Source organism: Colossoma macropomum, unplaced genomic scaffold, assembly GCF_904425465.1.
Source record: "Colossoma macropomum unplaced genomic scaffold, Colossoma_macropomum, whole genome shotgun sequence".
Classification (NCBI taxonomy): domain Eukaryota; kingdom Metazoa; phylum Chordata; class Actinopteri; order Characiformes; family Serrasalmidae; genus Colossoma; species Colossoma macropomum.
Genome location: NW_023494792.1, coordinates 27,655,550 through 27,680,163, shown reverse-complemented (window position 1 = coordinate 27,680,163; position 24,614 = coordinate 27,655,550). Strand labels below are relative to the sequence as shown.

The window sequence follows — 24,614 nt, the reverse complement described above, 5'->3', positions numbered from 1 at the left end:
ATTTGATATGTAAAAAATCCATAAAAGCTCTTTATATTGCTTTTTCTCTTTCCTACAACTGTGTAAATAGTTCATCCAGACACATTTATGTCTTGATTGTCTAATCTAGAAGATTTATTTAAATGTGGTTTAATTTTTCCCTTGTAAAGACAAGCTGTCAGTCAACCCAGACATTTATCTTGCTGAATTAAGTTGATCATTATTTTTTCTCAACACTGTGTCCAGAAGGCTTAAAGTGAAGGCTGACTTCTGGCTAAAATGGTCACCTTGTGGATTTTGCAAGTGTAAATAAAGTTATAATAGTAACTTATAAATAATAATATAAATAATGTTAGATTTTCTAATTTTAGGATAGGCAGTTTGTTAAATCACCATGCTATAACATGTTCTATCATTTTTGTTCATTATCACACACCCCCCCCCCACACCATGCTCCGTCTGTGTTCGTGTTCCTTTTCACTGTGTTGTAAAGTTAACAGTTCTGCTTCTTTCATCTTGCAGTGTGCATGGTTGTCTTTGTTGTAGTGTCTTTGCAGAAATCTTGTTAAAAGCTGGAGGTTTGCAACTGAAGAGTTATTTTCTGTACAACCTCACCACCAGAGCTCAACTTTTACATAGTTCATTGAGGAACTTATGTACCTTTTGTAGATCCTGTCAGTTGTTAGACTACATTTTGTGTTTCTTCTAGCTTTTGTGCGCTCAGCCTGCTGTTGATGTGGGTTAAATGTTAAAGGCTGACAGCCACGTGATAATTTGTGCTTTAATTGTCTCTCTAATAAATAAATGTTGCTAAACATTGTAGAATTTCTTTCAGAGAGTCTTTGCTTGCATTTTCCAGGCACACCCCTGGCCTCTAAATCGCTGTTGCTGGAGCACTGTTGTACTATACAGCTCTAACACACATGGTTCAGTTTATCAGCTAATTGACAGGCCATTCACAAGTCGAATGCAGCGTATCAGAGCACCAAAAACAGAAGCCTGTACATGCGGCTCTCTCCCGGAGTAAATTTAACGGTTTAGTAACAGATTATTTAACTAGGTATTTATTAGTCCGTAGACGTATGTTCTGACAAATCTGTAAGAGTTGATGAAAGTGGAGAAGAAGAAGAAGAAAAAAAGGAAAGGAAAACAGGCTAAAAACCTCTGATGATATTAACTTAGTCACTCATAATGCACAGACAGGGTAAACTGTTGCACTGCTGCCAGCACACTAAAGGAAACAGTAGCGCGAAGGAATTTTTTTAGCAGGAAGCGTTTCAGGAAGCTATTCAGAAATAGCCAGGGAAAGTCTTTTGGTCACCGCAGGTTAAACTGGTAGGTTTTTATTTCGGCGAAGGCTAGAGGAATGGGTGCCATCTCTTCAGATAAGCTGATACGCTAACCTTAACACTAGAGCTAACTACTGCTGCAGTAGACAGTGATGACCCATGGGTTCTGGAAGGTTTTGTTAGTTTTTTGCAATAATGCTGAGAACAGTTAAATATCTTTTCTTTGTTTTTGGTTCTAGATAGCACCAGCCAGAGTCCTTAGCCTAATTACAGCTGCACTAGCTCTAACTTCGTAACTACGTCCTTAACAACAAGCCCTTGGCAACCCGCTCAGTGAAGTTAAGGTCATATACTTAATTGCAAATATGAACAAAACTTTTCACACTTTTCAGCACTTTACTAGACTGCAGCATAACAAATACTTGTATACTATTTTCAGTATTCAAATACTGGCAGCTTACCGAGTACTCATCCTCGCCTCTTGTATTTATTACGGTAGATATGGTAAATTGACGAGAAAACCGTGTTTAGAGCAGTGTTTTTTAAACTAGTCCTCAGCACCACCACTCCTTATGTCGTTTTTGCATGATGGACCTCCATTTAGTCCATTGGTTTATTAAACAGTAATGTTTGCCCTGCATTTACAAGAACTTAAGGCACTTTGGAAATTTAGGTTCTGAACGGCCACACTCTCCCAAAATGGCTCTTAAAAATGTCAGGACACAGAATGATAGATGTGCTTCTTCTGGCTCCGTTTTCAATAATGAATTCATTAGGCTGAACATATTTAACCCATGCACTGGTTCTACTTGCATGCACAGGGAAGGCAAGTGTTTGATTCTTGATAAAATGTAAGGAGTTGCTTTGTGCAAATAATTGGGTGGCTGGATACTGGACACTATTTTTTGTAATTAATACCTGATATAATGCCTTGTTGCTACTGACTAGGAGTGTGCTTGGTTGAATGAGTGAGAGCCGAGCGAGGCTCCTTTTCCTTCAGCTGAACTTTTCATTTCTATCTCTGTTCCAGAACACATCATCAAAGACAAACTGAAGGAGAGAGAGAGGGAGAAGGACAGAGAGCGGGAGAGAGAAAAAAAGAAGGAAAGAGATAAAGACAAGGATAAAGATCAGGAAAAAGAGAAGGATAAGGAGAAAGAGAAGAAGAAACACAAATTGATGAATGAGATCAAACGGGAGAATGGAGAAGTCAAGTTGCTGCAGAAAGGTGAGTAATGAGACTCTAATTTCTCATCAATTAATCAAAAATAAATTAAACATCTGATAGTAGAATTACCACCATATGGCAGGTGATCTGACATAGGTATTGTTCTGTATAGTTCTGCCTTGGTTCTGTTGTGGTTACCTATACTAACTCAGGTTTATTTTGAGAGTATGTTACTGTGTATAGTCAGAGTGCTCTCTGGGACGGCTTAAAATCTGTCACTGCAAACAACTCTGATGCTGCAGAAGACTTTTAGAATATCCTGGCACCTCCTCATATCCCCTTTGGGAGCTTCAGCAGTGTTTCCTTCAGAAACTGCTCGCAAGTCTCTAAAATTTAAAAACAAAAACAAATCGTGATTCAGGTTTACTTCACAGGTTTTTGAATCACAGTGATCCCCGGGAGCCATAGATATTACCTCAAACTGTGATGTGTGCTGGGTGTTTGAATAAGTTTGTCCATGCTGCACAATATTTTATGAAAGTGTGTGGATTTATAAATGAAAAAAATAATTAGCTTTGAATTTTGCATGATTTTAATTAACTTCTTTTGTGAATGCATTCTGTAAATCCTATGCACATGAATGTATTCTCACATTCAGTTTCCTAAATGAAGCCCTGCAGTGTTCCTTAGTGGTATCATCAGTTTGTCTAACTGGTTAAATTGCTGACACCACATATTTGGTCAGACATACATGATGAAATGCAGTCTTATTGGGGTCTAAACATGTTTTCTTCAGTACAAGTTTATGTTTGGTACAAAAAAACGGATCCTGAAAACATGACTTTGTAGCAAGCTGCCTTAATACTTGTTTATTTGACCCTAAGGCTCTTAAGCAAGTTGAATTTAAATAGAGGAGTTAAAATCTTATTAAACGTTCTAGGATTCTCAGTTAGTGCTGGGCAATATTTATAAAATTCATATAACAATATTTTCTTAATATGTCACAGTATCACAGCATCTTGAGTACTGGACCTCCTAAAAATAATGACTTATAAACCTGACATAACTTTTTTGGATTCTCTTAAGTTACACCAAAGAGAATCTAGCTCAGTGTGTTAAATATTAACTTGACAGAAACCAGAAAGGAAACTTACTTTGTGGATCTTAAACCTTTTTTTGTGGAGCATCAAGCAAACGCTGCAGTTAAATGTCAGGCCCTGGAGACCATGAGTAAAGTGCACAATATAAAACATCAAAACTCAGAACAAACACTTGGCAACAGGAGCATTTCTATTTCATGAGATTTATATCATAGATACTGACCATTACATTCATGAAGTAATGCTGTGTATCTAGCAGATATGATCCTTAAAATATCTCTAAAGTGAAAACCAATATGAAGGTCAACATCATGATGTACCAGAATAGGTGAAATATTGCCCAGTACTATTCTGAGGATGTCAAAAATTGTGATTATCATGCTGTGATTCCAGCGTTCATTCACTGCATTTTATTAAATGGTAAGCATCTGGAAATTTGCATATTCTGTTCACTTGATAAAGTGCTAATTATAATTCATTATCAGTTCATTATATATGTAAGTTCTTAGCATATTTAAAGCCTACTTATGCATGTAACTCAACAGCCACAGGAAGTTGGCAAGTCATTTTTGTTTCTCTGTGCTAGCCCACAAGATAACCCATTGGCTGTGTATCCTGGGTAAAAACTAATGTTTCTAACAGTAAAATTTTATGGGTTGTTTTAAAAGAGCTTACATTGTAGAGTGTGAAGAAATGTCTTTACACCTGATGGCCCATCCAAGAACAGAACACAGGAAATGTGCATGTCAGTCTGCGGTACAGCTGTGCTGAGTTCTTAACTCTCATTGAGCTTATTTTGGATGTGGTTTTTGCATTACGTTGTAATACAGTAATATCAGGAGTAATGCTATAGCAGGGGAAACAGTGATGGTTCTGGCATTGAGAGCATGCTTTCACACATGCTAATGAACTTGTTCATAATCTCAGAAGCATGACTAGGAGAAAACAGATGGCTTTCTGCTTCTTTCTGTATCTCTAAATGATCTCACTCTCCCTTTCTATCATTCCTGTTTTTTTTTTTTTTTTTTTGTAGCATACTGTTTGTTTTGGACACCTAACCTACAGGTTGAGTCCAAGCAATTTGGATCTGCTCTTGTCCTTCATGTTGCAACAGCTTTGCTCTGGTCATGTCTTATTTAATTGACCAGTAGCTTTGCTGAATAGTAATTTAGGTCTTCTCTGCAGACTGTACTTGCCTTTTATGTTGTGTTTTTGTATTTTGAAACAAAATGAAGGCAAAAAAGACCAACTAAAGTGGCTGTGTTAATACACTTGTGACATCCTAACATTTGCAAGGTTTTGTGCAAATAGTTTTTGCTAGAGTAATTGTTTTGAGTAATTTATTAGCCAGACTTCAAAGCAGCGCACTGGAATCTGCTATACTGTCTCCTTCAATCTTTTGGTGTTTTCAAATAATTTGGGAGGCCATATCACTTCATATGGGTCTTTTTTCCACGTGGCATTCTTGTACATAAATTAAGTCTGAAGTAGCGTGACTGAAGCATTTGTAGCTTTCTGTGAGTGTGCTTTTGTTTACGACTTTGTGTGTGGGAGCGAGACAGAGAGAGAAAGAGAAGTCACAAGTGGAGAACGTCTTTGTGAATTGAATTCCTGTTTTTGTAGCTTGCTTATGAGAGCACTGGAGTCTTGGTGTAACTGCATTGTTTCCGGATTGGATCTCTGCTGAGCTGTGTGAAATGAAGGAGAGAGCTGACTGTCCAGCTTGCTGACTGGTTTTGCTTTGCAGGGTTTCTGAGCACGACTGGAGCTGTGGACGAACAGCATAGCTAACAGTAAAGACCAGCAGTCTGGTTTGACATTTATCTGTTTTGTTTGTGTTGTCATACACCCTTTTGGGTTTAAAATTGGCAGTTGGGCTAAGACATCATGGGATTGGTTGAAGTGAGCTGTGAAATTCAATCCTATTCATGTCTTTCTGCAGAAGTGGGACATGCACTGTTACTCTTTAGAGTGTTATTCTTTGAAAAAAGAAGAAAAAAAAAAAGAAAAAAGAGTGACGACAAGCCTGAGCAACAAAACACAGTTCTGGCTTAAGAAGACTCAAATGCCTGGGAAAATATAAAGGTTTTCAAACTTGGTTTTTTAAAAAAAAGAAGAGAGAGATTTTAAATATCTGTTGATAAATAAATAAAAAATAGTAGCCCTGGGAGGTTGAAGGGCATTGTAGGGAGATCTTAAAGTGAAAATGTACCTAAAGCTTAATTTTTTCCCCCTCAAACTGTGGAAATGTCTTTGTCAGTTGAACAATTAATTAGACTAAACGCCTCACCTGAATTCATATATATAGTAAATATATATACTATAAAAAATTAAACCTTAGTTCATGTCCCTGAGCCCCTGGTGTCCCCTGTCTCTGAATATGATTTGAAACACTTGTTTTCCTTTAGTCTTTGGCTAAAATGTAATGATTTTTGCCTGCTTTGAAAACATTTCCTGACTTTTGAGTGCATCAATGTGCACCAGCAGATGGGACAAATAGTATTATTTGATAAAATCAGATTTCACCTCCCCTCCCAACACCCCCTTGAGAGAAACGCTCAGCTAGCTCAGATACCCTCCCTGATACTGTGGTTCATTCATAAAAATGCCCTGGTGCAACAGGAAAATGCATAATGACTTCTAATTCATGTTGAATTTAACCGTGTGACATTGCAGAATCAAATCTTCACTGATTTTGTTACAACCGCAGAGAACAGTATGATATTAATACATTGTAAACAGTCTGATACATTGTTTGGTATAAACTGTTGCTAATAACTAAATGAGCTGCAATGAGTGAAGATATCTTTTTCATTTACAAACAGTTTTAAACAATTTACTGAACACAGTAGCCTGAATCGTTAAAAAATCCAAAATTGTGAGAGATGGGGCTTTTAAAAATGTTTTACTTTAGCAGAGTTGGCAGGATGTGCAGCAGCAAGTACAGTTTGCTTTTGCTGTGTAACAAAGCCAAAACAATTCCAACTATTTTTCATGTTTATTCAGCAGTAACAATACTGACATCATTCTGCATGTCCAAAATGCATTTTCTTGTCCTTCCTTGTGCATCACTTCTACCTCTCTGTAAAGCAAACACCAAAACTCTCAAAAGCAAAGTGCAAAATAAAATTAATGAAATACTGAAAGGCACTTGCAGCCTAACTGAAAGCATATTTCTGTGGCTCTCAGAAAAACAGCCAGCATTCCCTGAACAGGTTTTTATATATATATATATATATATATTATATATATATATATATATATTGCTGCTGTTGGATGAAAACTTCATATCTTTAAAATGGTAACTTTACAGGAGAAGGAAAAAACAAACTTTACTTTTAAAGTAAGTCAATGAAACCACACTTTTTTTCTAAGTAATTTTAGGCCATTTCTTTTGGTCCATTCATCATGAAATTTACAGACAATGTAAAGAGCAACAGGCGTTTTCAAATCTGTCAAAAACAAAAAAAAATGACGAAAATGAAGATAAGAGGTTGTCTTCTGACAGCAGCGATATATACGAAATGTATTAAGTGAATAATGGCTCACACAGAAGCAACATGTTGAAATGTACACATTCAGGAAAATAAACTTTATAAAAATTAAATAGAATAAAATAATCTTTAGTTAGCTATGTTAGTTACTTGGAGCTTGCTAGTAGCGAATGTTAACTGTGCTAGCTGCTTGATTTTGATCTTGACAACACAAAGTAAATTAAGGTTGTTAGCTCACTACACTCATAAAAGTTCATAAAAGTTATGAAACTGTCACTGGGGCAGTACCCGTCTTGTCACTGGGGTGGTACCCTCAAGTGTACATCTCAGTACCTTTAGTCAGGGAACATAATTGTACCATAATCCACTGGAATTATATTTTCTAAGTTGTACTGACTCCACACCCCCCGTCTCGTCTCCAGGCTTTTATTTTACTGTTCTGTTACAAAACGTTAGGTTATGAAAAGATACAAATATGTACTTTTCACCTGGAAAGACGTATTTAAGGTACACAACTGGACTTTAAAATGACTGTTGTACCTTTGAGGGAACATTTACATTGTTTGTACCTTAATGAACAAAAAATGTACCAGAACCTTTATTTCTAACAGTGTATTAAACTTTCAATTTAAGATGATCTGGCTTTAACACTCAAAAAGAGGATAAAATCACACAGCATGGCTGCTATTTACAGGTTGCTGTGGGCTGTGATGCTAATAAAGCTGAACTGCCCCTCTCTTCAGTCTCTTCAGTGTCAGACGCTGAGGGTTCCACCTTAAATGGTGCTGCGGTTACATTCTGGTGCCTGTGCAGGCTGTAGCATTTAAGATGGAATGGAACATTCGATTAAGAAGCTGACGAATAGGAGGACACCTTAAGCCTTGTTTAACGATGAACAGCAACCATCCCGATTCCTTGAAAAGAGTATCCCCCTTACAGCTTGGAACAGCAACATTAATTTCCTGTGCACAGTCGGCCATTTTCTTTACTGCTGCGTTGTCTTTGTATGTACATTTTATGTTTGCGTTTGAGAAAGGAGACAACAGTGTTTTAGGTTCACAGTAGGTCAGTTCCATGTACTGAACTCCTCTTCTTATTAAACTACGCCAATGTAAATAGTTTTCAACTCTGTGGCACCTTTAAGTTGGAACTGTTGCTGAACCACAGATGGCCCTCCCCTTTTTGGTAACAGACAACCCCCCTACCCCCAGTCCCACCCCTGCCCTTGACCTAACAGCACTTCGTTTTACAGTCTAGTACAAGGCATTGACATAGTTGTTTAGTTGTTTCCCTTGTGTTTGCCACTCTGGTTTTATTCTCATTATGTCACCTGTGATAATAAAATGGTACATTGTGCAATCCTACCCAAAACTCTCCCATCACAAACTGGCAGTATGAACAGTGATTGATAAAGCCATTTTAACAATGACATTCTTTTGATAAGGCTTGAGCTGTCTTTTATTCCCTTGTGGCAATGTGCAGTGGAAAGGGCAACAACAATGAAAAGGGCATCGCAATGTTATTCATAGTTGTTAACGGGGAATTCCACACATTTTTCCAGTCTTCATAATTCAGTGGTTGAGATGTGAACAAAGTCATTCTGAGTGGTTTGATGTGATTCATTGTAGAGAAACTTGCTAAAGATTTCTTTACGTTGTTGATGGGAACTGTACAGCAAAAATAGACGTTTTGCTTACTGTCCAGAATGACCAGTAAACTTATACGCATCTGTGTTCTGTGTTTTTTTATATGTAATGTTGATAATAATGATAATATAATAATAATATAATAATAATAATGATGATAATGGTATAAAATTGTTTCAGAATGAATGGATTTTAAAAAAATGATTTTTAGCCCAAAAGATTATGTTAAAGCAGTCTAAAACATTATCTCAGGCATCGGACAGCATATTTATAACCATTTTGTGTAATAGCTTCCTGTGAGGTAGCTTTAGAGGCATTAAACGAATCATACATCTGGTTCCCATCACCACCAATTTTACTTGGCAAGTTTCTCTTCTTAATGGTGATTTACATCAGACCATTTTGAATTACTTTGTTTCCATCCTAATGATTTAATTAAGCAGAAATTCTGAAAAATTAGTGGAATTCCCCTTTAAGGTTATTAAATGGCCAAGTGTTGATGGACAAAGGATTGATTGAATCTTGTGCTGATGATTAACCAGAGAGCCTTGGCTATTTTATGTTGTTTTTTTTCAGATAAAAGACTGTGACTGTGACTGTGACTTTGCTGCTGTATGAAATTCTAATGGGCTGCCATCAGTACCCTGTCTTAGGCGTTATGGGCAGATAACTGTGTTGTCTCAGAGAGACACTTTAAGCTGTGTTTTTGTATGAGCAGGCTTAAGCCATAATGCTCGTCCGCACCTTAGCTTGGCTAAGATTAGATCGGCAGAGGTAGCAGGCTGTGAGCTGAAAGTTATTCTGCCCTGTAGCTTTGGGCGAGAAACAGTGTGAGGGAAGTTCATGCTGTCCTTAAATTTAAGGTTTCGTTTTGGCTGGGTCTGCCTGAAAGGGTGGATTCCCTGTAGTAGAAAATGCTCTCTCAAGATAAGAGGAAGTTTTGCAGCTATCTTCAGTGTCACTGCATCCCTCTGAAGAACTGCGGAGCATTAGCGTTTATCCTTGCTCTCCTCACTCGTCCTGCGGAGGTCAGGTGCTGTTCATTGTCTACATGCACCTTTGTGTACAACATGGCTCTTTATGAGCTGTGTCTGTTTAAGTAATCGTCTGGACTGCTGTCCCAGTTGTGAATGGGGCTGATGAAGGGGGGAAGGGTACTGGAGAGGTGCAGGATTAGCAGCTATCGCTTTGTAAAACAACCATCCCCCTCTCTCTCTCCCTTTCAGGGCTGGGTGATTACGCTTATTGTAGTAGAGAATTAGAAATCGTGACTTTTCAGTACTGTGGTGAATGAATAAATGACTGTTTAACATTGAAAAAAAAAAAAGATGTTCTCCTGCTTCTCAATGTGCTGTGTTTCTGAAGAGATTCTTCAGCTCATGCCTTTGCCAAGTCTAACATTTTTATAATTTTACGGCTGCAACTATTAAATGTTTTTATTTTTGAATATTCTGTCAATTGTTATATTGAATATTTCTGCATTTTATAAGAATGAAAAAGCCTAATAGGGACTAAATATACTTTTAAAAACATTCTTCTTGTTGTTAGAATCATCATATTATTATTTATTTATTTATTATTATTATTATTATGTTGTGGTTTTACTATTGCATGAATTCTGTTTATTTTAGTATATATTTATGCAAATGAAATGGAATTGAAGTACTGCAAGGTAATGGAAAACATCACTGACAGACAGTTATTTATAATAGTAATGAACACAAATGCTTTGCTGGGGGATCCTGCCGAATCTGCCAGCACTGGTTGCTGGTGGCATCTAAAAGTTTCAGTAATGAGTGATTATGGGTGCAGTGGTACAGGGGGCCCACAGTTCGGTATGTATCACGTTTTTTTGCCATGATACAGGTACGGTTTCAGTATCTTTGTTTAAGAAAAACACATCAGCTTTTAAACAATAAACTCTCTTGTATAGACAAATAAAACTTTCCATTCAGAAAAATTGCAGCATGACTGACTAGGGCTGGTTTCTGTCGCTACTGCATGAACTCAAGGAGAGAAATACATTAAAATTAAAAGTACTTCTTAGCTTTGGCCATGATGTTTCATAGAGTTGGGGAATTAAGAGCTGAAAGATATGAGCTGAAAAAGGCTAAGACAGGAACGTTAGCTGACATAACTTGCCATTTGTCTGTTTGCCTAAAAGACTGACCTCTGGAGACGTGAGCACCACTGCACGTTGACTCGGAGTGCTGGGGCCGGCGTGCGTACCTCCTTTAAAAAGAAATTCCGATTTCAAATTTTGGACGCTGCGCAGTGCTGTCCTCTCTGTCCGTTAGCGCTCGCCATTGTCACGCTGGAGCTGTGGGTTTATTGGTTTTTAGTTTCCCCTCTCTCCTCCAGCTCGTATTTGCATGATAGGCACCAGGGAAGTTCTGATAGACTCCAGAGATGTTCTGTGGATCTGAATGTACAACGTGCATGTAGTCTGCAGCGCATTAAGGAAATAAGGAGTAAGGTAAATAACAGGCATATTGGTTCACATGTGCGGACGGTTCGACAGTGTACTGTGCACTGTTGCATTGCTATGAGCGATGTAGGAGAGCAGAGGAAGTCCAAGCGAGTGATCAAGGTATTTAAGCCACTAGAAAACGCTTTTCACCAGAGCACAGCCACGTCGGCTTTAAGGCTTGGTGCAGTCTAAAGACATTTTCCTGCTGCTCCCAACAGCCAACTAGCCAGCATACTCTCTTTTACTATTGAGAATAAACACAACTGAAATCATGGAAGCTCGCTAGCAGTCCAAAGTAGTAGCATTTATGTTGACATCACTACATGTATGTAGACAAAACTGATGCTGTCTCCACATCTCCTATATGTCTGTAGCTGGAAATGTGCGCTACTGATGACTAAATAAACTTTTTTTTTCCTGTGGAAGTAAACCACTGTTGAATTTTGTGGTTTCATAAAAATAAGTGCTGATTATTTGAATTTGTTTCCTTTTTTAAAAAAGTATTTTAATTATTGAATTTATTGAATATTATCAAATATTTTTGCAGCCCTAGTGTTGTTTAAAGTAAAAGCACACAGAATACTCTAACGGTATCCATTTAGTCTCATCAGTGTCAAAAACTAGTCGAGGGGTGCTAAAGTGCTCACACGAAGTTCATCAGATAGAAGTATAAGCACAGAGAATATATCATTTTAAAAAAAATGGCGTTGAGAGAAAACCAGCACACAGTGTCAGTCATCCAGCCATGCAGTACAAAAACAAAACCACAGTTCTCTACAGAGCTGTGTTATAAATGACTTTTCCCCCTAAGAACATCTCCCTCCCTGACTGAAGCCTGTTTTGCCTGTTTTGTTGTGTTTTTTGTGTTTGACAGTTATGCTATTGGACATTTTTTCTTCTGTATTGCTTTTTATAGTCTGCTATTTTTGTCCATGACCATATTAAGCACATGATGACAAATAAGACACGCATCAAAATACAGCATTAACCAGTACAGTTTAGGTTCAGAAAGGTTAAGAAAGTAGCAGATTATTTGTGGTTACTTCATTAATCGTTGGTGCTTAAGTCTTAATTGGATAGAAATTATTAAGTGTTATGTTGTTCTGCATCCTCTGCTCTGCTCTGTCTCTGTGGAGCTCTGTCTGGTGGAAAAGGGAGAAAAATGGTTCCTAGAGTTCCAACATGATCACAATTCATGTATGGATCTGCTAACACAGATCATTTTCACACCTCTTCCACTTCTGACAAGTTCCAGAAGATTCAGCTTCACACTTGGCAGGTGTGACATGCTCATCTGAGTGAATGTAGGGAAATGATCAGTCACAGTTCTGTGGAAATGTAAACCAGTTCTTCTCCTTTGTCCTGTTAGGCTGTAGTAAACCAGGACAAATGGCACCCCCCTCGGGCTGCTGCCAGTCCATAATGGACACAAATCAAGGATCTTTGGTAAAGAATGCAATAGCACTCAGTTCCAGCTTTGTTCTTGACACATTTTAAGTTTAGACAGTGTTTTGTGTGTCCATGTTTTATTGAAAAAAGGGGTTTAAATAGTTTAATTTTTTTTATATTTAATAGTCAATGTAACCTCATTGTCGGCAGTAACCCTAGCCAAATGCTTTTGACCCGCCAACCTGCCTGGTGGTTCTTAGGTATTTTGGCCCATTCACATGTGCAATAGATTACAAAACCAAAGAGTTACATTTTTGGGATTTCTTGCCAAACTATTACTTATTATTTTGACTTGGATGAAGATCAGATCACATTACAGAAGCTAACTCTGAAGGGTTAACTAGATTTCTCTCAGAGCACATTCAGATTTCAGCGTTTATTTATTATTTTTTTGTTTTGTTTTTTTTTTTTTAACACAAATTTAATTGTCCCCTCTTTTCTTTCTAGGTGACATGGAGAAACCGAAGGTAAACTCAGAGGAGTTGTTGCTTAAAAAAGTGAAGAAGAAAAAGAAAAAGAAACACAAAGAAGGGGAGAAACGGAAGCGTCCGAAGATGTACAGCAAGTCCAGCCAGACACTGTGTTCGGCCCTGCTGAGCCCGGACCTCCCGGGCCTGCTGTCCAAATCCGAGGCAGAATTCAAATCCCCTCTTCCTGTCTCTAATGCCCTCGCCCTCTCCTCCACAACTGTCGGTGCCAAGCAGGACAAGAACTGCTGCTCCAAGTCTGGTTCCGGAGCTGGGGATACTGGCTCCACGAAGCACTCCAGGCTACCAGGGCTGGATGGTCTGGAATTTGGCCGCTTCGTCCACGTGGAGCAGCAGCCGAACGGTGGTGCGCTGGTGCTGCACGCGTACAGCCGGGAGCTCTCTGTCCTGTCTCCAGAGGAGATGCAGAGGTTTGCGCAGGAGTTTGTAACGTTAGCGTTCTGCGAAGACGAGAACAACGCAGCGCACTACGTCATGGGCATCATCCACGGAGCCGCTTCCTACCTCCCTGACTTCCTGGAATATTTCTCCTTAAAGTTCCCAAACTCGCCTGTCAAAATGGAGATCCTGGGGAAGAAGGACATCGAGACAACTACTATGGCAAACTTTCATGCTCAGGTGAGTCGATAGCTTTGGTTTTGTCTCGTTTCAAGGCATTGGCTACTGCATATCACAAAATCAGCACTGACGCCAGCAGCATGAAGAAACTTTTTCAGAGTATCCAGATCAGCTGTCTTTGATAAGACCAGAGGCTTAGTTGCAGTTGTTGGATGAATTCCTAACTGAATGGCTGACTTGATCTTGAGAACAGTCTCATAATTGTCGTCTTCACTATCTGGGGAGGCCTCTATGCAGAATGGGAGGTAGATAATTTTTCTCTTCTTTTACTGAAATCTAATCTGTATCTCTTGTACAGAGAATTGAAGGTGGGCAAAGTGTGGTATAATCAAATATCAGTAGTTTCCCAGGACTACTGAGTTTGCCTCATATAGCAAAAAGGCTGAGACATCCTCTGGAATGGAAATATCATCACATTCAATTGACATTTAGATCTATGGTGTAATGCAAATTTGAATCCAGTCCGTGGCAGTGGAGAGACCCAGACTTAAATCTGTTTAAAGATGATTGTATTTTAAAAAATCACTGCATGTGGCACAGACCTGCAACCATCAACGTTTATTTCTGTGTCCGAGGAAGCTCGTTTTGCCTTTCTGAATCGCAGCCAAAAGATTATTGATCCTGGAGTTGCAAGGTATAACATTGAGACATTTTGTATTGATTTGGCAGCAGATTAAAAAATCTACCATCCCAGTCCAGCTGGGAAAAACTAAAACAGGTGTAATAAATTGAATTAGTAGTCCTTTATTTATTATTTGTTTTCTGAAGTTCCCCCACTGTCCTAAGCAACAGGCACCCTATTGTTATATCTTGTTGTCTGTGCTCCGTTTAAAAATGTTGATTTAGTGTGTGATAGACATTTCCCACAGACATGCCCAGTGTACTAAATGTAAAATATCAAAAGTAAACAAAATAGTTCTCAGTGAAGGTACATTTGTCTTTGCCATATTTACGTTGTAAACTTTTTCACGTTTCGGTTTTACTTGGGCTGTTGGCGTATTGTGGATGTTGCCAAAATAAATTACCCTTTACCTTAAATTTTCTTGTATTTTAGCTCTTCCCCTGAGGTCCACTTATTACATTTGTATTGTTTTGTGTACCGAAAATAATTATAATTAATTTTTATGGGACTGTTGTCCAACCTCACTTTAGCCTTTAGAATTAAACAGGCTGTTTTTGTTGCTTATGCCTTTCAGACTTTGAGAAAAGATATATGAGCTCTGTTCTGATTGACTGACTTGTATTGTGCCTCATTCTGAAAATGAGGACTTAAACACTCGTTATAACCTCAGTGTGAATGGGCGGCTCAAACCTGCTGTAGGCTAAACAGGTGGATATATATGTAAATGTTTTGGTCTTTGTAACATGAAAACAGTGAAATCAAAACAAGCTGTTTTTGCAGCTTTGTTTCCGTGTATAGACTGCATGGTCTGGGGTGTGAATGGTGCATTTTGAAACTTTGGCTGTGTTTACATACTATTTCAAACACTTTTACTTCATAAAAGTGAGCAAAGTTCAGTCTTCCATGATGTGGGACCTTTAAGGGTGGCCTTAAAAGTCTTGAAGTCTGCTACTTGATGTCCTCTTGACCTCCCAGCCGAGAGTGGGTTTAAATACTGATCAGGAGAATCCCTCTCACTCATGTCCTGCCGTCTGTTTTAAGACAGGGAGTTCACCACACGTCCAATCCCCTCTCCACACATTAGCTCTTTCTGTAGTTTCATACCCACACGCGCTCTCCCCGCTCTGTCATTAATAGTAACTTGCCCTCCATAAAACGCCAGGCCAGCAGTATCTCGCTGCACCAAGCAGATACTCCTGTGCATGTCTGTGCCTGAGTGTATCTGTGACTGAGTTTGTGTTAGCTGTTTAATTACCACTCAAAACAAGAACACTAGAAACAAAAGTCGTACCAAAACTAGCGGAAGAAAGTAACACTAAATATAGACTTGACAATGTGTCAAATTTACAGGACACTGGTGAAAGGACATATGGTTTCACCTTAAACCTTATGCGGACTAAAAAGAATATATGATGAAGAATAAAACTAAAGAGTGGCAAAATATTTGCACGTGTAGGGTACAGAGCAGAAATACACTCATCTTAGACCTCTAGGACTGCATACTAATAATTGTCCTGTTTTGTTTTACTCAAAGTTAGCCTGTGGACAGCGTACTGGCCAATACATTTTAGAAATTGTTTTGGTTACTAGCTGTGTTCAGAAATATAACACTTAGGTTGAAAGGCATCTGTTGGTCTTTCTTATAGTTGTTTTCACAATATTATAAGCCCTCATTATATTCAATATGGGGAGACGAAGTATTCAGACACATTGGTTTTTGTTATTTAATCTCCTTGTAGTGCATATATCCACTTCAGATTTACGCACAATGTCTTTTGACTTTCGACTCTATACTTAAATACAAACGAAAAACTATGTAGGAATAAACGAAGATATACTAACAAAAAGAAAACCAAAATTAACGGGGGCCGGAGGACGCCATTTGGTCACCACAGATTAATAATGTGACTTTGTTGCAGAGCTGTCATTGACAGCTTTGAGTTGTGTATGGTAAGACATAACATGCTTGTTACAGCATTGTGGTTTAATTAATTTATTTGTTTAATTAGGAAGCCACTTACCTTCACCAAGATTGCATTAAGTGTTCCTAACCAACTGCAGTGTCTTTTATAGTTATATCAGGTGCATGAGAGCATTTTTGCAAGATTAATGTCTAAAATTTGTTTAATGTGACTTTTGCATGTACATTTTTGTTTTTTTTTTTTAGTGTAATGTCTGACTGCTGTTTTCCATCTGTCAGTTGAGTTTTTTTCTTTTACACCTGTCTTCACAGTACGTTTTTATTTTGTTCATATGTAAAAGTACTAAATGAAAAGACTGTTATTGTTATTAAAGATGATATTGGTGACAGTTTTGGTAAGTTTAACCACAAATCAAGTGTTATTTTAACGTTGTTAAACTAATACATTCAAATGTACACACAATCCTACCAGATGTGAGTTTGATCATACAGATTCGCCAAAGATTAAATTAAAAAACAAAACTGTTGGTGAAATTTGTGTGCACTCGTTTTTCAGTCAGATTTGCCCCCACACATATTGGATGAATTTGAAGTGGATATATATACACGTATTAGAGCTGGGCGATATGGCCAAAAACGTTATCACGATAAACAAAATTCATATCGTTCGATATCGATACACATCGCGATAAATGTCAAATCATGATTTTTTTCATGTTTGAAGGCTGATTTTGCTCCTGGGTGGTTAACTGTGGTTTTAAACTAATCACTTATGGTCCGATCATGACAAACACTCGGCAAACAGTGGAACATTTCACCAATCTGTCTTGGGGCAGTGGGAGAAAGTGTCTGAGCTGTTTTTATCAGCTGGAAAAGCACAGCTGCAATTTTTGTAATAGTCATAATTTAAAAAAGAAAACAGATTATTTTAGCTGTCTGGTGACGAGCGCTCGGCTATCCTGTTACAGATGCTAAACAAGTGGCCAACAACAGTGCTAAACTCTTTAGTTTCTCAACAACGACAACTCGGTTCGGGAGGTCACTGCTGTCACTCCTACCACATCCATGTCAGAGCATATCACAGTATTCGGACACCAGCTAGACGGCTGGATTTCTCTATGCTATCGTAGTAGTTTAAGGGGTGAACCGCAGTATATCTGACGCTCGCTGTGTAAAAGCATTATCTGCAGTGTGAATCTCTCACACCAGTCACAGAGTCCTCCTTTCAGGTATGTTTAAACTGAAAGCGGTGATTTTGTGTCTTGTTTGATCTACAGTATCATCAATTCACCATGTTGTGCCGGAGCGCCGGAGCGCTGCTTCAAGTTAGCCAGCAGCTAAAAACAGCTAGCCTGGAAAGCTAACCTAGCACTCTCCCGCTCTCCAATGCCTCACAGCTTCCTCAGTTTACTTTCGAACATGAACTCACTTCTTTCTTTCACTTTCGTTGCTCGAGAATGCACTAATATTAAAATATGATGGTTTGGCGCTGTAACACGGCCCTGTAGACGTGATTTAACACCACTAAAGTTGTTAGGATGCACGGAAAGAGGTGAGTTCACTGTAGGTCAGTACAGTTACACCACTGACCTCGTCACTCACACTCGGTCACAGGAGAACAGATCACCGGTCGCTCCGCTCAGACAGGGACTGTATAACTCCGCGTTTCAGCCGTTGCTAAAGTATATTTGGCGACCCTTTTTTTACTCGTGGCCCCCTCCCTCTCTAATCAAGTCGAAAAATTCGGAAGTGCGCCCTCTCCTGGCGACAGCGGAGTAGTGTCGCTTTCCTTGCGGTAGAAAACGCCACCAGGGCCTTTCGCTAAAACGTGGAAGTGTGAGAGTGGTGTATTATATCGAACATTTATCAAACCTGTCTTATCGCTCTATCAAGGAAAAGTTATCACGATGCTTATCGTTATCGTTTTATCGCCCAGCCCTAACACGTATATGGAAGTATAATAAATAGCAAACAACAAAAGTGTCTGAATACTACACTGTAGGCTGTGCTGGGCTTTAGTATCTGCATCAGTGACCATGTTGTACCATGTTTACTGTGATAGTAAAATAGGAGTAACGATACTCACCTCTTAACAGGCAGAATGAAAAATTCTATGTTTTAATTTACACCTCTGATGTGCTTACGTTAAATAAGAACGTATTGAGTGATACCAGTAGTTTTCTTCTTGATAACAGTGGGACTGTATTTGTAAATATGTCTTCTGTCCTTTGAGCATCGTGCAACATTGAGTTATGCAGATAATGTTGGTATGAATTTGCTGTCAAATGTGCCAAATATCTAAATGTTTCAGATTGTGATAGTTGGTGTTAGATTTGCAGAACTCCTGCTGCGTTGATAAACGTGTCTGTATTGTGAGCGTAATTGTGTGTGGTGCTCATGCTCAAGTGATGTAAAGCATCAGCGGATGAGTCAGCCTTCTGGGCATTTATAGCCTGGACACGACTCCGGTGATGTCATCCAGTAGCTTTAAAACAATCCCACAATGCCTTTATCGCTCCTCTCATACCATCTGACCCTCAAGTGTCACCACACAAATAGCTGCACAGTAGAAAAGCCATGATGAGCTTTGAGTCATAAATTCTTTATAGAAATCAGCTCGATATTTCCATACATGTGCAGCTCTATTCATATTAGTATACTGATATAACAGCTAACCAGGCTGAAAAGGAAACAACGATTCTCTCCTTCAGTTGTGTTAGTAAATCCTGCAGCGCTAAACTGGTAAACGGGTGAAAAAGCTCCTCTGGTAGGTGTAATAATGACATTGCAAGGACGCAACGTGTACATTTTGCGCATGCATGCATTTCATGCACAGTGGTGGGCTTTGGCATTAGTGTGAAAATGATCTCCCCTGCTGCCTGTAGGGCTGACAGTTCCTCTAGTCTAGATAACTCACTCTCATGGCACTGCTGTAATGATGGTGTAGAAGAAAAAAACAACGGATAACTGGGAAGCTGGTTTAGATCTGTATGTTCATTAGTAAGACTTAATGTGCGTCTGTGTGTTCTTTTTCTCTCAGTCTTTTTCTCGCTGTCTTTGCCTCAAGTTCATGCGTTCACAAAACCCGGGGAATCTGTGTTGTTTCCTAGCAACGCTTGTTTTTATCCCTGAAAATGGAGGGAGTTGGAGAGGGGGAGGGAAAGAGGAAGTGAGAAGAAACATGTGAAAATGCAGCGTTTTGAAGTTCAGCAGATGATGGCCAGACCTCCTCTCCTCTTTCCACCGCACAATTTCCTTACGCTTTTTGTTGCTGCATAAAGAGTCTTTCTCTCTCTTTCCTTTCCAAGTGTCTGTTGTAATATAGGCTCCAAGACTCAGAGATTAAGCTTATAATATTGTCTGTCTCTCTCTCTCTCTCTCTTTCTTTTTCTCTTTCTTTCTCTTTCTCTCTCTCTCTCTCTCTCTCTCTCTCTCTCTCTCTCTCTCTCTCTTCTCTCTCTTTCTCTCTCTCTCTTTCTGTCACTGGCACTAAATAACTGAATTATGAACGGACTCTGGGAATGATCTGGTGCATCTGTTTCACTCCAGTTCTTATCCTCACTCTCTGGAACTTTATTTACCAAAGCCGAGCGGTTATCCAAGCCAAAACTCATTCAGCAGGCCTTCAGTAGACTGTACAGTAAAACTGCTCTCTCACTGGAATGTTGTGTTCAGAGGAATTATAAGTAAATTCACAAGCTCTTGACTTCAAGATCATTTGTGGAGTTTAATTGCCCAATTTCCCGCACTGAAAATTTAATCCGACTCTTATTTTCTCATTGCCTTTTAATGTTGCACTTTCTGAAGGTGTTTGAAAAATAAATAATTCAGGCTGTTCGTCCACCTTCCCTTATTTTTCAGTATTACCCATCCCTGTAGCGCCAAACAGTGCATCACTGATTTCTACTGATCTATGTAATAGTATTTCATTTGTAACATCTAAGCAGGTGACGACACTGAAAAATTAAAATAAAACAAACAAACAAAAAATCCTCAGAAGATAAAGATGTTTGTAAGCTCTGAAATAAAAAAACAAATTTCCGTTTTAATATTATATATTAATTTCATGTCTCTGGTAGTGCAACAGAAAAAAACCTTGCACTCTTTTTCCTTACTAAAGCCAAGCTTTAAATATAGGCTGAGGTGTTAGAGTTGATATGGCAGAATTACGTTCCAGTTAATGCTGTGATTTCTGTAGGAGTCAATGTTGTGCTGCTTTCAGAGAGAAACATCTGGCCTTGTTTACTAGCCATCATATCAGTAACTGGGTGCAGCAGGAAGATGACGAGCAGTGTGGTAGAAACAGGCTGAAGAATCGGGCAGCAGGTGGGTGCCGTCAGTCAGGCATGATACAGGCACACGCACATACAACCAGAATAGGAGTGTACTCTTTGTGTGAATGTACAGTTGGTGGTGACTGTAGTAAATGAGCAGGGCAGTGAGTTCAGCGTCCAGTCATTTGGAAAACGTTCTCAGCTCAGTGCTGTAGGAAAGTGCATCAGGTTGACACCCTGTTATGGTCTGGCTGCTGTGCAGGGCAGTGTTTGAGTATTTGTCCACTTTTTACGTTCCTGACTAAGTTTGGATGCGAATTCCAGTCGCCATAAGGATACCCTGGAAAGTGGACAACAGAGTATTCAGATATTTTAAGTAAGGATGCGAAGTGATACCTGAAGCATGTCAGCATCAACAGATATTTGCTTCAAAAATAAATATTGACGGGTGTTTAGAACTGATATTTTTAAACTAATATTTGGTTATGTGTTTAGTAATGAAGGGCTACTGTGCTAAAATTTCTGTGTTTTATTCGTTTGTTTGCTTTTTGTAACCCTACAGAAATAAATAGTGCTAATGCTAAACTCCTTAATGCTAATCCAAGCACATTTGTTCCCAATATATTTATATTTTATAAATGTTTATGTATCAACAAACAGATATGTACGAGAAAATTATTGGATATCAGCACGATTCCTATGTTGCTGCATGCCTAATTTGAACATAAGTTTCAAACCATAGAGATTGAAAATGTTTAAAGGAGGCTTCAAACTTTGTAGTCAGTACTGAATCACACTTATTCGTCAGGACGAAGTTGACAGGAAAGTTACGGTCCTGGCTAGTGACATGATTTAGTTTTGCCTGTTAATGACCAATAAATATTTTTTTCATAATTTAAAATATATTTTAAATAATTAAGCCTGGCATGTCATCATATGGCAACATTTTAATACAAAAATGTTATAGTTTGCTTTGTAAGTAGCATTTGACTCAAGTGAGGGCAGAATGTGCTCCAGTCTCACATTATTATGAAAAGCTATCTAAGTATCATTGGGAAAAATTAAGCTATAGAGCAGTAACATACCGGCTGTAATTTGGGCATGATTTGATGCCTGGCTGTAATATGGTCACAGAACTAATAGATAGTCAATAGGTGTAGTCAGATGTGAAAAATTGGGGAGGGGTTATTTTCTTTCCTGTTGGGGGCCCTCCTCCATGTAACAACATATGGGTTGTTCCTTCATGATAATGTGTAGGTCCTTGTGTGTCTCATCAATGGTGACGTTGCTGAGCATTTACGGAATTTAATCCACTAGGGTTCTGTCAACCCACATCCTGTGACCGGCGTGTAGAAAATATTAGGGAACTGTTTCGGCTCCCTGTTGAATGGGAGTGCAGGTTTTGGTACACAATGGCTTGAATTCTGCAAGGAAGGCTGGTTACTGGAGAAATTTTCTTGGGAATTGAATAGAGTGGTATTTGCTTTTGTGATGGTTTTTGTTGCTTGTTTGTCTGCAGAACGGCCCATGTAGTCCAAAGGCTCTTACAAATGGTGATAACTAAGCAATAGCAAAGCCACTAGCAACTGCATCAAGAAGACACTATTTTAATACATAAATATGTCTCAGAATTATTGGATATTAAAAAAAATCAGTACCTTTCTTTAAAGTTAGGGATGATATTATCAGAATCACATCTGTATCGGCAAATATTTGCTAAAAGGAAAAGAAGGCATTGATTGGATGTTTAAATTTGACATATTTCAAACTGCCTACAATGAACTTTTTGTACTTGGAAAGAGCAAAATGTTTAGTTGACTCTGAACTACTGCACTAAAAGTTCTGTCCACTGCCGTTGTAAACCTCTTTTAAACCTCTTTCTCTGTAGGGCCAATCCAGGTTCTACATTTTATAAATGGTTATGTATTAGCACAGGCACATATGTATATTAAAGATATCCTTATTTTTCTCCCCATTCGATGCATCCCCAGTTTAAAGTTTGTTTTCTGTCTAAGGGTATTTGTACCAACATGTTGTTATGGTAGTGGCTTAAGGCATCTGTGAGGCATTGTCCACTAAAATGCAACAGTGCGGGTTAATACGCGCGCACAAACTGCACTGTTATTTTCCTAATAATTATACATTTCTAAAACCTGCTTATTGCGCTGCAGTCTACACGCATGTTGTACATTTCAGATCCACAGAATAGCTCTGGAGCCTCTCAGAATTCCCTGGAGCCTATCAGCGCTCTGTGTGCAAGTATGAGCTGGAGAAGAGAGGAGGAACTAAAATCAAACAATCCCTGAGCTCCAACATGACAATGGCGAGTGTTAGCGAGACAGAAGTTAAGGCTGCCACGCAACGAACACACCGCGTCACGTCACACAGTGTCCAAAAATTCGAAGTTTTTGTTGTTCAGTGAAGTTAATGAGTTGATGCGCAGCATTGCTTGTGACCAGAGCAGCCAGAATAGTAAAAAAGTCTAGGACAGTAAAAAGGCTAAGTAACGTTAGTTGAGATACCTTACCCGTTACCTGAGGTAAACTTCTCTGTTTACCTTTGTCAAAGCTAAGAGGCACTTTTCATTGTAGTGTATTTCTCTCCTTGATTTCGTACGGTAGAGACAGAAGCCATGTCTAGTCAGTCATGCTGCTATTTGTCTGAATGGGAAGTTTTATTTGGCTTTAGGCAAAAAACGAAACCATGCTGTTGCCATGGCCCAGAAAGCGTGATACAAACCAAACCATGGGCCCACTGTACCGTTGCATCCCTATTGTCCACAGGGAGCTTTTTTAGGACCAAAAGCGCATACATCCATTTTTTGAGTCCCTGCCTCGTTTATTTTATTTAAACAAAAAAAGCTTATACGTACCTCAAGAAGGGGTGCTAATTTTAGTTGTGGTTCTGTTTATCCCAGTGATATTCTGTTGCCTAAAATATGAAGCTACTGCCCAAGTGCTTTTCTGTTTTACTGCTCTCTCGACTATTTCTTGCAGGCTTTCTCTCTCAGTCATTCTCTCTTCCCCTGTGTGCAGCTGTGTTCAAAAAGCCCTCTGGCCAGAATGAGAAGAATTCACCCTTTAGCCTACAGAAGAGCAAAATTGAAGCAAAGAAAAGAAAGAATAAAGATGACGTAGTGGGCTTCTATGCCTCCATCTGGAGAATGCAGATGGTACCGTCTGCCCAGAGGACTGCTCTGCTTTTAACTTTCTTTTCTGTTCATAATTAAGACAACAATACTGAGTTACAGAAAAATGGCCAGTACGAAACCACGCAGTCAACAGGCTCGGGGAAATCCCTCAGTCAGCTGTGTCTGTTCTCTCGACTATATGACCTGTAATCACTTCCTGGCCTGCGTTAAGCTTGTTCAAATTAAACATAACTAAAGCACTTCAGTTGTGTTTAGAATATTAAAATTATAATTGAATATATTGGACCCACTGTGTTTTGAAAGGTCACAGTTATGCATTATGCAAACTTTTCTTTTTCATTCACCACCAGTGGAAGGGCATTATGCAAGTTCTCATTTTATATTTCACGCGTTTTTTTTTTGCACTCGTCCTCCATTTCTGTGCGTCTTTTTTTTCATTGTGTTTTAGGCCCAAATCTCCTGATGGTTTCTGTGCCACCCAACTTCAAATGATCCACCACAGTCTTCTATATATGTGGTTGTTTTATTATTATTATTTTTTTTGAATTTTCCTGTTCTGCTGGTGCTTTTTCACCCTTCTCTGTTGTGAAAAGGTTGTTAAAGATTGCATTATGCAGACAGGCTGTATATTTTTAATAACTGTGCAGTTACTCCTACAAACCCGGTCTCTCAGAATGTAAGGGAAGCAGTCTGTACTTGCTATTTTCGTTAATGACAGACTGCGGGCTGTTACTGTAGCGCTCTCTTTAAATCTGTAATAAATGGGAGATTAGTGGGAGACATAAGCAACAGTATATTTATTTTAAAAATACATTTATTATAAAAATATTTTAAACCTTTTACCTCAAAGCTGTGACAAAATGTTTGTAAATGCTTTAGAAGTACATGTATTTCTACACATACTGTTCTTCTAACATGATACAACGTTAACTTCTAAAACGATAA

At 38.8% G+C, this 24,614-nt stretch overlaps 1 protein-coding gene across 1 annotated transcript in view; it reads left to right on the top strand.

The window, feature by feature from the left end:
• LOC118812062 (lysine-specific demethylase RSBN1L-like) overlaps nucleotides 1-24,614 on the top strand; it is a 59,097-nt gene that overhangs the window by 4,468 nt on the left and 30,015 nt on the right. Inside the window, exons 2-3 of the mRNA XM_036576749.1 lie at nucleotides 2,299-2,496; nucleotides 13,043-13,701. Coding sequence (XP_036432642.1) covers nucleotides 2,299-2,496; nucleotides 13,043-13,701 — 857 coding nt within the window. The remainder of the gene's footprint in view (nucleotides 1-2,298; nucleotides 2,497-13,042; nucleotides 13,702-24,614) is intronic.